Below are 14,410 nucleotides of genomic sequence, written 5' to 3'. Positions count from 1 at the left end.
ATCAAGCTTCATTTCAAGGCTGTATGACTTCTGTAGGAATATCCTTTTAAGCTCACCGTTGACCTGTGTTATGTGCATTTAGGCCACCGCAGTAAACACACGGCAGCAGGGAGCATCCTTGGCACACACGAGCGGGTCTCTGTCCTTTGCAGCCCAGCCCAGGAGGGACATATGACTCCATCAGCACGGCTCCAAACTTGTATCAGTGTTGACTGCTTGCCAGGTGGTATGGCACCAAGTTCTCTCCTTTTAGGACTGTTGTTTTCCCATCTGGCTTTCATCCTTTCTTGCATCACAAAAGTATACTTCTAGAAAAAGGAATATTCATCAGCTATATCAAAAAAGACAGGCCACCTTAAATCAACATCTAAAAAGATGAAATTTTGTTTGCAAAATTCTAAAACAGATTTTTGATGGTTTCTACATGAAAGCTACTTTCCTGTTCGAAGGAATATTGACCTGTTTATATAGTGAATAGATTTACCTATGGAACCCTACAATTAGAATAGCCCTCTGTGGCAAAGAGGCTTTCTGCCAGTATCTCTTCTCCTTTTCTTTCTTAGTAGAACCCTTGGTTTGTAGTGGGACCCATCTCTGTCCAGAAGACTGTATATCCTCACTTCCCTGTAGCTTGGTGTGGTCATGTGACCAACATCTATCCAATAGGAAATAAGCAGAAGCCGTGCAAGGAACTTACCGGAAATCCTTAAAGAGAGGGGGCTCTTCTCCCTCTGTCCTTCCTCTGGCACAACATGAGTGTGATGGCCGGAGCTTGAATAGCCCTCTTGAACTACGAAGTGGAAGCCACGTGCTAAGGATGACAGAGCAAAAAGCAGCAGCCTGGTTTTCTGGCACCGTGGACAGGCATGTCAGCCCAGCAGAGACTACCGCCAGATTTTTACACGTGAGAGAAAGTACTCTGCTATTTTGGTAAGCCACTGTAATTTTGGGTTCCTTGTTGCTCATAGCTACGTCTAACTCAACTCTCGAATATGGAAAGAAATTATCTTCCTTTGAGAATATAGCATCATGTGCTCTAAGTTGTTTAATTGAGGCTGATGGTGGCATCTCCATTTGATGAAGGAATTCAAATCTGAATGATGTCCCCGTAGTAAAAAAAAATTAATAACAATACAAGCTCACTTTGATTTCTCTCTCTGAGGGTGTCAGTACCTTCACTGTGATGTTCACTTCCTTTGAAAGAATAACATGTTCTGACAAGTGGAAGTTGGTTATCTAAAGCAAGTAACCTTGCTACTTTAAATCTGCTAAAAAACAAACTGTATTCGTTTTCAATTCCTGTGTCTAAAGCAATTGTGGAAAATTTATGTTCCAATGAATTCAAAAGATTAATGTTAAATTAATAGTAAGTGAATTTTGTACTGAGGATGGTTGCTTCTAGAGTGCTGCTAATTTATTTCTTGACCTAGATGGTGGTTGCTTACATATTTGCTTTATATTTGTCCATTAAACTGTACCTATGTTTGTGTACTGTTCTGTGTTATATATTTCATAATAATAAAGGATTAAAGACGTGAATTTTGTGATTTCTTTTAAAAATACACCTTTCACTTGTTTTGAAGCAAATGTTTTGTTTTGTTTAATATTTATTTTGGCCACACCGGGTCTTAGTTGTGGCACACGGGATCTTTTTAGTTGTCGCATAAGAACTCTTGGTTGCAGCCTGCATGTGGGATCTAGTTCCCTGACCAGGGATTGAACCTGGGGCCCCTGCATTGGAAGCGCAGAGTCTTAGCCACTGGGCCACCAGGGAAGTCCCACAAATACTTTGTTTTTGATGAAAAAATGTAAAATATAAAATTCATATTATTGTCAGCAAATTTCCCAATAAAAATGTATTGCTTTGATTAACAATTTTTATCAAATATGTGTGGTATTTTCATTGAAACCATCCAGTAGTTTAACTAAGGATAATTCCAGAAAATTATCAGACTTTCTCTATATAACATCCACTTTAGCCAAACCCTTTAATAAATAGGGTCTAGTTGAAAGATAACCACCTCACGTCTTTAGTAGAACAAACCTGGAATGAATGAATGGCTAGATTAGATTTCTTAAAGTTCCAGGAGCATTCTAAGACATATTTCTGTAAAAATATATAGCATAGTAAAAGAGCATTGGTCTCCACTAGTGTGTTTGGACAAGGCACTTAAGTTTTTGAGTTTTAGTTCGCTCTATCTATAAAAGAGATATGATAATCCCTGCCCTCCTAGATGTGTGAAAGACTGTTGAACAAGCATTTTAGAAGCCTGTTATTATTAATATACAGATTTGATTTAACATGGCTATGGTCCAGATTGATCCAAGTTCTCTGAGGCTTTATGGGCCAGCAGAGGGGATGTATTAGTTGAGTTAAGCCATACTAGCTGCCTCCGCAGGCACTGTGGCCTCTCAGGGAATTAGCACAGCACAGATGTACTCCTCCATCATCCTAATCCAGTGTGAGTCAGGAGGGTCTCTCTGGTGGCTCTCCTACAATCCTGGGACGTGGGGTGCTTACATTTCACAGCTCTGCCGTCTTCAAGTCCTTTACTTCCAGCTCTACTGATGGGAAAGAGAAGACGGAGAACTCACACCTGCCCATAATGGTTCTGGACTGAAAGGGTCATGTGTCCTCCCCCCAGAGTCCTCGGCCAGAACTGTTTCTGTAGCCCCATCCCAGCTGCAGGGGAACACAGATACTTACAACACTCTCTCACAACAAGCAACTTACAAGGAAGCTACTTGATTTAAAGCCAGGATTCTTAATATCAAGTCCGTGGAATGGCTTTAAGGGGTCTGAGAGTCCCATTAGATTTTACACAAAAATCTGGACTTGTGTTGTGATGTTTATTTTCCTAGGTAGAGGATCCATCTCTTTCTTTGGTCTCAAAGGGGTGCTCAAAAAAGAGTAAAGAATTACTGATTTAAGGCAATAGGTAAGGGGAGAAAACTGTGGAATTGGCTGCTATCCTTTCTTTTAAATTTAATACTGCCTACAGTTTACTGCCTACTTAGTATAGAAGACACATGGACAGTAGAGGTTCCACGCACAGTGGATGGCTAGCTGTTACACCAGGCATTTTTCATATGCTACCTTTAATCTTCACATTCACCTCGAAGGCAGACATTCTCATCCCCTTTGTGCAAACAGGGAAACTGAAGCTGAGCGGGGCCCTGTGAGGTTCCCAGGCACCGAGACCCTATGCCCCCCGTTTCTTGTAGGCAAGACTCCAGCCTCCATGACCTCCCCTGAGTTCCAAAGGGCAGATTATGGAACAGTTGCTAATCAGGGGGGAGCAGCCAGGAAACCACCTGAGGCAAGACTGAAGGGGCCAGAGAAGCTCGTCCACCTGAGATGAGGTCAAGGGAGCGCACGCCCTGCACACTTCCCACCCTGAGTCATGGTTACAAAGACCCTCATCAAATCCTGGCAAAGTAATAAAGCTGTCCTTTTCTGCTTCACCCCAAACCCTGTCTCCGAGATTTGATTCTGCACCCGTGTGCAGAGAGGCTGAGCTTTCAGTAGCAAAACTAAGAAGCATAAAGATCACATAATATGCCTCAGATCACACAGCTAGTAAATGCAAGGCATGTGTGTGAACCCAGGACCGTTTAGCTTCAAAGTCCTCATATCACACTGGGCCATTTAGGTGTTTATTATCCATTGTGAATGAGACGTAAAAGACAATATGGCCTGAACATATTCATAACTTTATTTTCCTGCAAACTGAACAAACCAGACAAAATACCAGTCTTTAGCAGAAATGTCATAGAAATTTCTGTGGTTGAATTGACAAGACTCCAACATTGATGAAGATCTGTTGTGTACACAACTGACTACAGATAGACAAAGGCCAAATAGCAAAGAAGAAAAGTGAAAGAATTTCTACCTGATTCATATTTAAATAGATGGATAGATAAATAGAAGTATGTGCTTAATGCTTTTCTGATTTTTAGATAACTTTTATTATTTTTTTAGATTTATTTATTTATTTAGCTGTGCTGGGTCTTAGTGGCAGCACACGGAATCTTTTAGTTGTGGCATTCAAACTCTTAGTTGCGGCACGTGGGATCTAGTTTCCTGACCAGGGATCAAAACCTGGCCCCCTGCATTGGGAGCGCAGAGTCTTAGCCACTGGACCACCAAGGAAGTCCCTGATTTTGAGATAACTTTGCAAATAATTTTCGGTAGTTTCATTTAGCTGGTGAGAACTTTTTTTATTCTTTCTAAATTTTTTTCTGAATTTTCTAAATTCTCACTTTAAATATAGAAAGTCATTTAGAAATATTAAACACGTCCCTGAAGTATCCAGAGTGACTCATGATCCACTCAGCCACTTCAGAGAGCACTGTGGAGTTGGTACCCTGGAGCATTTTTGGCAGTAGAATCTGGATTTTTTTTTTTTTCCTGCAAACAACAAAAACCAACTCTGGCAAAATGGAATTTATTGGAAGAGCTTAGAGAATTCCTGGAAAGCTGGGTCCCCCAACTTGGACAAAGAATAGGAACCAAGTTGATCTCCAGGGTCAGGAAGCAAGTTGCTCTCGATGGTCGGGAAGCACGTTGTTACTGCTGCGAAGGTCTTGCAGCAGTAACATTTTGTCAACTTGTGACTGTTCTCGTACCCATGCTTCACTGATTCAAAGTCTCAAAGAGGTCTAAATATCCAATCCTCCATCATAGGCTCAATACCCCTCTCCCTGCTATTTCCCCACCCCTGCAGCCTTTTGTTACTATAAGGGAAAGAAGCCACTTCCTCCAAAAATGACACACGATAAAGGATTCTCAAAAAAGAGATTGGGGTGCCAAATAGGACAGCCAGACAATAACTGCCCCCACTACAGCCAGCCATCCCCAGCTCACTGACACAAGGCTCTTTGTGTACAAATTTTAGAAAAGGAAATTAAAAAGTGAAATGTCGTAGTCAAATTTCTTACTTACCTATGCTAAATGAAAACATAATAAATGTATTCTATAAAATAATATATTAATTTGGAAATACCACTCATCTCTTAATCACTGCTGTTTCTTTCCCAATACTTATCGGAGGAACAAAAGCTGAGCAGAGGGAGGTCTTTTAAAAGAATAGTATAGGAATTCCCTGGTGGTCCAGTGGTTAGGACTCGGTGCTTCCACTGCTGTGGCCCTGGTCCTGGAATTAAGACCCTGCAAGCCACGCAGCATGGCCAAAAAAAAAAGAATAGGATTGATTATACCAAAGGAAGTACAATAAGGAAAAGAACTTGTGAATAGTTAATAACAAAAGTGAGAGGTAGATAGAAAAAAGAAATAAGGGATGAAGAGACAGACCCTGCAGAGGAAAAGAGAGGGAGGCTGTAGAGAGAAACATGGGTGTAAGTCTTTAGCAACCTCTTCCTGCAGCCTCGCTCCTTCTGCTAACGTGTATTCCTCATCACCCTTCGCTTCCTGTCACCATTACTTGCATCAGTCCCGGTGAGTTCCCTGCACCTAGAGACAGACATACGCCCTACAGAGATTTAGAGCTCATTCAGATTCCTACCAAGAGCAGCTTCCTTGCACTATCAGAACAGGAGCTCAGAAAGCCACAGTGCTGGCCACAGCAGCCCTGGGGTCTCCGGCAGAAGCCTGGCAGACAGAGATGACAACAGCCATCAGAACCCGTTCCTCCTTTTTCTTCTTTAGAGCCCTTCTGAACAAAGCTCTTCCAAAAGAAGGGAGAACCCTTCACTAGCGGAGCCCAGTGAAGCAAACCAGGGCTAACCCACCCCTCTGGCCTTCACCCAAAAGGAAATTCACCCAAGCGCTAGCCTTCACATTCTCCCTCAAAGTCAGCTAAAAAAGAATCTTAGGTTTACCTCTTTGGTTTTCAAGTTTTTCTTCCACGAGCTTAAGTAAAAGGGACTGTTACAGAACCCAACTTGGGCCCACTCACCCACAGGCAGTAAAGACAATCTACTGACACCGGGTCGTGGTGAAGGAGAGCGCAGCACTTTTCGCAAGGCGCCCAGTGTTGGGCCAAGCAAGGAGCCCGGGAAGCTCATGCTCAAAGGGCCCAAACTCCCCAGTGGCTTTCAGGGAAAGGTTTTTAAGGACAGAGTGAAGGAGAGGGCTTTGGGGTGTGAGATCATCTCACGGACACTCTTCTGATTGGTTGGTGGTGAGGTAATTGGGAGTCAACATCATCAGCCTTCTGGTTCCAACCGGTCTGGGGTCTCCGTGTGCGGGTGGGCAGCGTGCAGGTAACACACAGTGGCTCAAGGACATGGCTCAGAATAGTATCTACAGCCCTTGAGGAGGAACTAAATGTCCTTGACTTTGTTTAATGGCTAAACTATTATTATCTTGTCTTGCTTGACTGTTTTCCTTGTTTCTGCATTTTCTCACTTCTCTGATTAAATGTCTTCTTTGGAACTCAGGGAAGGCCTAGGAGGCTAACAGCTTTTCATAAACAAGAGGCAGGCGGAGGACATGGGGTGGGGTGGGGTCTATCCTAGGAAGGGCCCACAGGGTCCTGCTTGGTTCCAGGACTGCTCTTGACCAGAAACTTACAGCGACATGATCACTGGTTACAGAAGTCCTGGAAAGTCCTCACAGCCCCTAAATTATAATCTACTTTGAAAATGAATAGCTGTATTAGACAAATACAAAAAGTCTAAGAGTGGGATACTCCTAGATGTTTGTCTAAAGTAGGAAGTCCAAAGTAGGAAGAGGTAGAGAGAAAAAAATAGATTGTGATAAAATCTTTCCACTCTGTTTTCTCAAAAGAGGATTTTTCTTGTTCCTTTCTTTGGGAGTTACCCTATTAACTCCCTTTCCATATTAACAGTGTGTCTCAACTGCAGCCAAGTTTTGCTATATTTTGTAAATCAACTTTTGTTTTCCTATCAAAAATAGCAAGCACAGAAACTTTTAAAGAGGAATGACTGTATCAGGACTAAGACTTGAGGAAGAATAAAAATAGGTCAACTTAGGCTTCACTTTACTGTATATGCTTTTTATAATATGTATGTTTCTTAAATTTAGCATATATTTTTGTTACAGAACAGCAAAAATGTAGAGGAGGTTCTATATTTGGAAAATTGTTTGATAAACATTTTGGCATTTATTAGGAAGAGTCAAAATCTTAAAAAGGAGAGCTGTAGACTGCAAATTCTATTGGAAAATGAATATAGATTTGGCAATATATCCTGATAATTGGGTGGTAGGCACATGACAATATTGAATGCAGAAGACAACGGTTTCTAAGAAAACCAGAATATTAGCCTTGTGTCACTGAGATGGGCTGGTGAACATAGAGAAGAATCATTTAGGAGAGGTAAACCTGGCTCTGTATTCCCAGAAAAATGGAACTGGAGTTAAGAACATTTTGTAAGATTCAGTGTTAAACTGGGTAGGGGTGAATTTGGCTATCGAGAGTGCATTTTTTTTTACTTGGACTGGAGGCCAGGCTTCAGGCTCAGATGAAAAGGAGTGTGCTTCCCTAATACCCAGGGGAACTGAGAAAAAAGAAACTGAGCAGCTGCTTTAAATCCTCTTAGTAGTAGTCAGGGTATGTATCTCAACTAACTAACTAAATAAATGGCTCTGGTCTTGGCCTGGTCATGGAAAGACATGGACTAGAATGAAAACTGGAAACAGTTTAAGTGGCAACTCTGCATGGGAACATGAGTTAAATGGCTTTAAGCAACACCTATGCTTATTCACCTCTTTTGTACGTAATTTGTGACTAACGATGTGCCCGGACTAGAGTAAACTAGTTTATACACCCTAAATGGCTGATGGCGAAGTGGGTCTGGAGCGAGAGCACATGCAACACGACCCCAAGGACATCCCAGACCATCTTGTGGACTCTCACTTCTTTCTGGCCTAACTGTATGTCTCTTTGCAACGTGACTTTGCTGTACCTCCCATCAGGAGACAGTCCTTAAATCTGGCCTTGACCACGGGACTCCTGTGTGCAAGGCCTTGCCCTCTCTTGCTGTTGGGGACTCTGCCTGTTGCCGAGTCTATGCTCATACTGTTCGACGCACGACAGTCCAATCAATCGAGAGACAAGTTGTTGGGGCAAGGTATAGAGATTTTATTCCGGAAGCCAGCCGACTGAAAAGATGGTGGACTCATGTCCCAAAGACCCATCTTGCCCAGGTTTGGATGCTAGTTTCTTTTATGGAACAAAGAGGGGAAGGTGAGGAGGTAAAGTAAAAAAAAAGGCAGTAAGTTGTTGCAAACATTTCCTGGTTCCAGCCAGCCTCCAGAGGGGAGGTGTTAATTTCTTCTTTCCTGCAGCCATTCATAGGTGGACCTTGTCAGGATGTTTCCTGGGAGCCGAACAAAGGTATTTTTAACTTAACACTCAGGCAGGGGAGGCAGGGTTTCTGGAAATGGGCAACATCCTTTTAATGATTAACTTATAAAAAAAAAGCAATAGAATACAAAGGTTAAAGGACAAGAAACAGATCCAATATGGAGTCAGATTTGTTCTTCCCTATTACCCGCCTGCTCCTCTTCAGAAAAAGTCCAGGCTAGTCTCATAGAGGACGAAAGAGTGTGTGGAGAGAGGACCCGGCCTTGCCAGCCAATTCAGCCTCTCCAGGTGAGACCTATACACAGACAGGGAACTGCACCTGCATGGAGCAAAAACAGACCCCAATTGCTGACCCACAGAACTGTGAGCAAATAATGGGACTCTGCTTTAAGTTACTACATTTGGGGGATGACTGGCTATACAGTAAAAGTTAACACCATTACTAAGAAGTCAATACCAATTATTATTATTTTTCAAACAGAAGATGTTGTTACAAGGCTTCAGCAAACATACATGATATGGGAATAATTTTTTAAGACTAAAATAAATCTAATATATCTTTATTTGTATACTAATTTATTATATATTTTAAAGAATAATAGAATTTAAAGCAGAAGTTAAAGAAGTACAACACAGCTACAATAAAGTAATTCACTGGAATTCAAATATTTGCAATCATTTAATCCGGGGGCCAGCAAACTACAGCCTTCAGGCCAAATCTGGACCCTGAACTCTTTGGTAAATAAAGTTTTATTGGCACACAGCTATGCTCATTCAATTACGTATTGTCCATAGCTTCTTCAGTACTATGACTGCAGAACTGAGTGATTGAGACAAAGACCATGTGGCTTACAAAGTCTAAAATATGTACTATCTGGTGCTTTACAGAAAAAGCTTGCTGACTCCTAGTGCTTGTAATTCAATAAATGTTAGCTATCATCATCATTGTTATCATACATTGTCATCATCCCTATTCTTGTCGCCAATGGGATGCAAGTGGAAAGTAATTTTCCCTTGATAAAAGAGCAGACACCTAAACCTATAAAATTACGATTCCTAATCTTTACATGAACACTGTCATTGGCAGGTGAAGAGAAACATATACTCTTCTCCTTATCTGAGTAACTATCAATACTAACAGAGACACTTGCCTTGTATTAGAACGCATTTATTTGCCATCCAAGTCCACACGTATAATTTTTACATAATTGCAAAGATATGATACATTTAAAAATCTTTTTAGATAACCATTAACCAAAATCAGCTTAAAATAAAATATGGACAAAAACCAAACATTAGGCTCGATTTATTATGTGAAATTAATTGTCAGTGGTGTTTAGGAGTCGTATTAGCTGTCGCTAAAAAGCTTAAATCTGTATTTCTACAGAGGAGTACTGTATTCTGGGGTCCTCAGAAAAAAAGGATAATCCAAGAAAGGAAGGTGTCTGTTTTTGCCTCCTTTCATTTCAATTTCTTCTTGACTTTCTTGGATATGATGATCTGAGTCTTTCTCGAATTCTGAGAAATTCTTAACCATTATATCCTTAAGGACTTCCTTGCCCCGCTCTCTTTCTTACTTCCTTCTGGGACTGGGATTATAGGTGCAATACTCCATGTCTATGTCTTTTAACTCCCTTTCACAGTTTCCATTCCCATTCTCTCTCTTGAACAGTGTCTACTGAATAGCCAATCCACTGTATCTCTAATTTTATTAAAATTTTAATTTTTAGAAGCTGTGTATAATACATTTTTAATGCCAGGTTATTTTTTAGTCATTGATCTGATTACCTTTTTGATTTATTTCTGCAAATTAAGCTTACTTAGTTTACATTCCAAATCCAAAAAGTTAAACACTGTTAGTCTTTCAAGTCTGATTCTATTATTTATTATTTCTGCCGACTCTCACTCATGGTGGCTTATTTCCTCATATGTTTTGTGTCTTTTGATTGTGCATTAATATTTGTTGTAAATTTATCTCCTGTAATTCTTTGAAATCTGTGTTTTAAGTTGGGTTCCTTCAGAATGGACTTATATTTGCTTCTTCCAGGTACCTAGGGGTACCTGGGGACACACAGGTAGCATGAATTTGTGCCTTAAAACTGTAAGAGGACCTGCTTGTTGTTGGAAATTTTCAGTAAAACTACCTAACCACCTGCTTCCAGCCAGAGCCAAGGCTGATAGGTAAGTTCCATTAGTATCTTACGTGAGGGGTTGGGTTACCAGATTTAGCCAATAAAAATACAGGATGCTTGGGGGCTTCCCTGGTGGCGCAGTGGTTGAGAGTCCGCCTGCCGATGCAGGGGACACGGGTTCGTGCCCCAGTCCGGGAGGATCCCATATGCCGTGGAGCGGCTGGGCCCGTGAGCCATGGCCGCTAAGCCTGCGTGTCCGGAGCCTGTGCTCCGCAGCGGGAGAGGCCACAACCGTGAGAGGCCCGCGTACCGCAAAAAAAAAAAAAAAAAAAAAAAATTCAGGATGCTGGTTAAAAGTGAATTTCAGAAAAACAACAAATTTTTTAGTGTAAGTATATCCTTTTTCAAGAAATGGGTCATTTTGTAATTCATCCAGCATAGTGCTTCCTTTCAGGGTATTCACTTTACGTGGTGATCTCTGCCCTGACTTTCCACCTTGCATGGGCCCTTACACTATAGCTGATGTACCCCTCCAGTCTAGAGAAATCAGCAAATGCCTTCAGGATAGCTTCTGCCATAGTATATGCTTTTCTGGATTCATGCTTTCTTATCCTTTTTTTCTTTTGTTTTCCATTTTTCTTCCTTCCTTCTCTCCCCTCCTTCCTTCTTTCTCCCTGAGGATTTCTTTTGCTTTACTGTTATTGAGCTTTGCTTTAAATATTAGTGGGAGAAAAGTTACTTAAGACATCATATGCTTGCCACTGTTGTATCCTGAGCTTTGTGTGTTCAGTAAAGCCTAGGGGAAAAGTCCATAATTATCACAAAGTGAGCCTGTAGGTCTTCTTTATCTTGCCAGTTTGGAATGGTTTATACCAATATAAAGAATAAATTTTAAAGCAATATATCCAAATTCCATTCAATCAAAGTTTTTGGAAATGAGGAAAAATGCATGATTTTACAATATTCAATACCAAGCTCCTTGTTTTAATGTGTATGTTTCTATGTTTAAAGAATGTTCTTGGCCAGAAAGTTAATAAGTTTAAAAGTCATTCCAATTTTTCAGTTGAGAGAATATACATATGAGAAAATACAGGTGGTTTTATGGGTGACAAGATTTGAGAAGATAGACCCAAGAACTAAAATATTTGTGACGAGGAGTAAGATAAAAATTGGAAAAATTTAAAATATGGAAACATGGGTCCTGTGCCTTATAACCCATTGTTCGTTTGGTTTTGTTTTTCTTTATGTCAGAAAGCTTCTAAGAGTTCTTTGTCATTCTTGTAAAATTTCAGGAGGATGTGGCTAAGTATCAGTCTGTTAAAATGTATCAATATTAGATGGGGAGATTTTCTCTGTTATTGCTTTCATTACTATCTCTGTTCTCTTCCTGGAATTGTATTCATCCTCATGGATGGATCCTACATCTCTCTCAATCTGTCATTCATATTTTCTTTCACTTTTTTATCTGTCTGAAGTTTATGTTGACTTAGCTTCTTAATTCATGAATATGATCTAGATGAAAAGAAATCAGCTTCAGATATATCTAAATTCTCACTGAATGTTTTCTGTTTCTCTTGTCACAGTTAAGATATAGTAACTGAAACAGAGAATCATTAATAAATGTTTAACAATTTTCCTAAATTTTATAAAAGTTTACTTATCACAGAGCCCAGTGATCTAAAGAGGTTGGCTAATACTGGATGCTTATTTCCTAGCTGACTGATAAATAACAAAGGTGACTGGCGGCAGAGCAGGGCTAACATATATTGACTCTGAACTGGGTCTACGTGAGTCCACAGTGCGTAAGTAGTCCCATCAGCCTACTCCAAAATGAAAATATCCGTTTCAGCGAATATGTCTCACTTCCCTTTACAGTAGTAGCAGCGAATGAATCTTTTAATTACACTTACACATTATTCTCATCAGCCCAGCTCCCAATGGAAATACCAACTTTTAACAAATACCTGTCCTACTAATAAAGGGTAACTTAAATATATAGGCAGACACTTAAAACTGAAAGATAGGGCTTCCCTGGTGGCGCAGTGGTTGAGGGTCCGCCCGCAGATGCGGGGCACGCGGGTTCGTGCCCCGGTCCGGGAGGATCCCGCATGCCGCGGTAGTGGCTGGGCCCGTGAGCCATGGCCGCTGAGCCTGCGCGTCCGGAGCCTGTGCTCCGCAATGGGAGGGGCCCCGACAGTGAGAGGCCCGCGTACCGCAAAAAAAAAAAAACAAACTGAAAGATACCTAGTCCAACCTCTTCATTTTTTTTTTGGATATTTTTATTTATTTATATTTAAAATTTTTAATTTATTTTTATTTTTGGCCGCGTTGGGTCTTCGTTGCTGTGCGCAGGCTTTCTCTAGTTGCGGTGAGCGGGGGCTACTCTTCGTTGCAGTGCACAGGCTTCTCACTGTGGTGGCTTCCCTTGTTGCGGAGCATGGGCTCTAGGTGCACGGGCTTCAGCACTTGTGGCTCACGGGCTCAGAAGCTGTGGCTCGCGGGCTCTAGAGCACAGGCTCACTAGCTGTGGCGCACAGGCTTAGTTGCTCCGAGGCATGTGGGATCTTCCCAGACCAGGGCTCGAACCCGTGTCCGCTTGATTAGCAGGTGGATTCTTAACCACTGTGCCACCAGGGACGCCCCCTCTTCGTTTTAACAGTGAGGGATCTGAATCACAAGGATTAAATGATTTGTCTAAGATAACAGTGAGAAACACGGTTTCTTGATTCCTACCTCATTCATAAACAATCCATTGTCTTAACCATCAGCATGACTGGTCTTGGTGACAGTGAGATGTGCCTTGGGAACAAGCCAGACTTATCAGAAAAGAAAATGCTGTGCACAGAGCTGCTTCTGGGTAAACCACACTAAAATACTCATCGGAACTCTGCAGAGCCCAGGCTATTAGAGACGCCAGGCACCAAACTCGTGAAGGTAGTAAATCAGAGAAAGGGATGTAACATAGTGAGCTGTTACTAAAACGGACTCTAGGCACTCTCAGACACACGTAAATAAAATCAATCTATAATGTGGCCCTACAATCTCCGTGCCAAGCCCACACCTACTTTTCTCTCACTCACTTCTCTCTCAAGGCCTCTTTCTCTTCTCTGTCTCCTTTCTCCATCACTACTTCCTCAAAATCTAATTTTTTTAAATATTTATTTATTTATTTGGCTGCACCTGGGCCTTAGTTGCAGCAGGTGGGATCTTCGTTGCCGCGTGCAAGATCTTTGCTGTGGCATGCAGGCTCTTAGTTGCAGCATGCATGTGGGATCTAGTTCCCTGACCGGGGATGGACCCCGGCCCCCTGCATTGGGAGCACGGAGTCTTATCCACTGTGCCACCAGGGAAGTCCCTCGAAATCTAATTTTAACTAGATTATATTTCCATCAGTTTTTTTTTTTTTACGTGGCAGGGGAGAGGGTAAAAAGTATACAACACATAGGCAGCGTAATTTCCCCTAAGTCCTGAATTCCTTAAACTTGATCTTAGCTATGTAATTTAGTCATTTTCCCTATATATTTAATTTAAGGGTAAAGTTTAAAGCTTTAAAAATAAAGCTTTATTTTTTCCCTTTAAAAGAATTATAAGGTTGCTGCATTATGCACCGCATGATCCATATTTTGGAAAAAAATTTTGAAGAAAAATAAAGATTATTAAACTTACCATACATTTATAAGACTGGAAGTATCTCTTTCTATGAATCTTGCTAATTAGAGGATTAAGTACCTTTAAAGAAATAATCTTTAAAGAAGTGCCTCTACTGTGAAATTTATCAGATGGCGGCTTAAGTACCTGTAAAGGAATAAGAAAAGAGCAGAAGCCTACTCTCTAATTTTTTTTTCTTCTTCTAACATGTACTTTCCTCTAAATATGTAATATTCTGCCTTGATGGAGCATTAACTTAGCGCTTGGACTGTGCCGGCGGTGGCAACTGACACGTCAATGATATGAAAGGACTGTTTACTCTCATCACATTGTCAAAAG

The 14,410-nt window shown here is 41.1% G+C and overlaps 1 protein-coding gene across 5 annotated transcripts in view; it reads left to right on the top strand.

Annotated features, from left to right (window-relative positions):
* The window catches only part of LOC149749931 (uncharacterized), a 58,250-nt gene that overhangs the window by 21,445 nt on the left and 22,395 nt on the right, over positions 1–14,410 (top strand). For 4 of the 5 annotated variants that reach the window (XM_089906326.1, XM_089906325.1, XM_089906323.1 and 1 more), the window contains exon 1: positions 1–14,410. This exon is cut by the window's left edge and continues 21,428 nt beyond it. Coding sequence is in view for 1 of the 5 variants with exons in the window: in XM_089906327.1 (XP_089762453.1) it covers positions 10,339–10,346 (8 nt within the window). In the remaining 4 variants the exon portion in view is untranslated. The other variant, XM_089906327.1, reaches the window with a different exon arrangement.

Source organism: Delphinapterus leucas, chromosome 2, assembly GCF_059928025.1.
Source record: "Delphinapterus leucas isolate spDelLeu-1000000601 "Yukka" chromosome 2, BTC_Dleu_Yukka2, whole genome shotgun sequence".
In the NCBI taxonomy this organism is placed as follows: domain Eukaryota; kingdom Metazoa; phylum Chordata; class Mammalia; order Artiodactyla; family Monodontidae; genus Delphinapterus; species Delphinapterus leucas.
The sequence above is the reverse complement of the archived record's forward strand: the minus strand, read 5'-3'. Positions and strand labels throughout refer to the sequence as shown.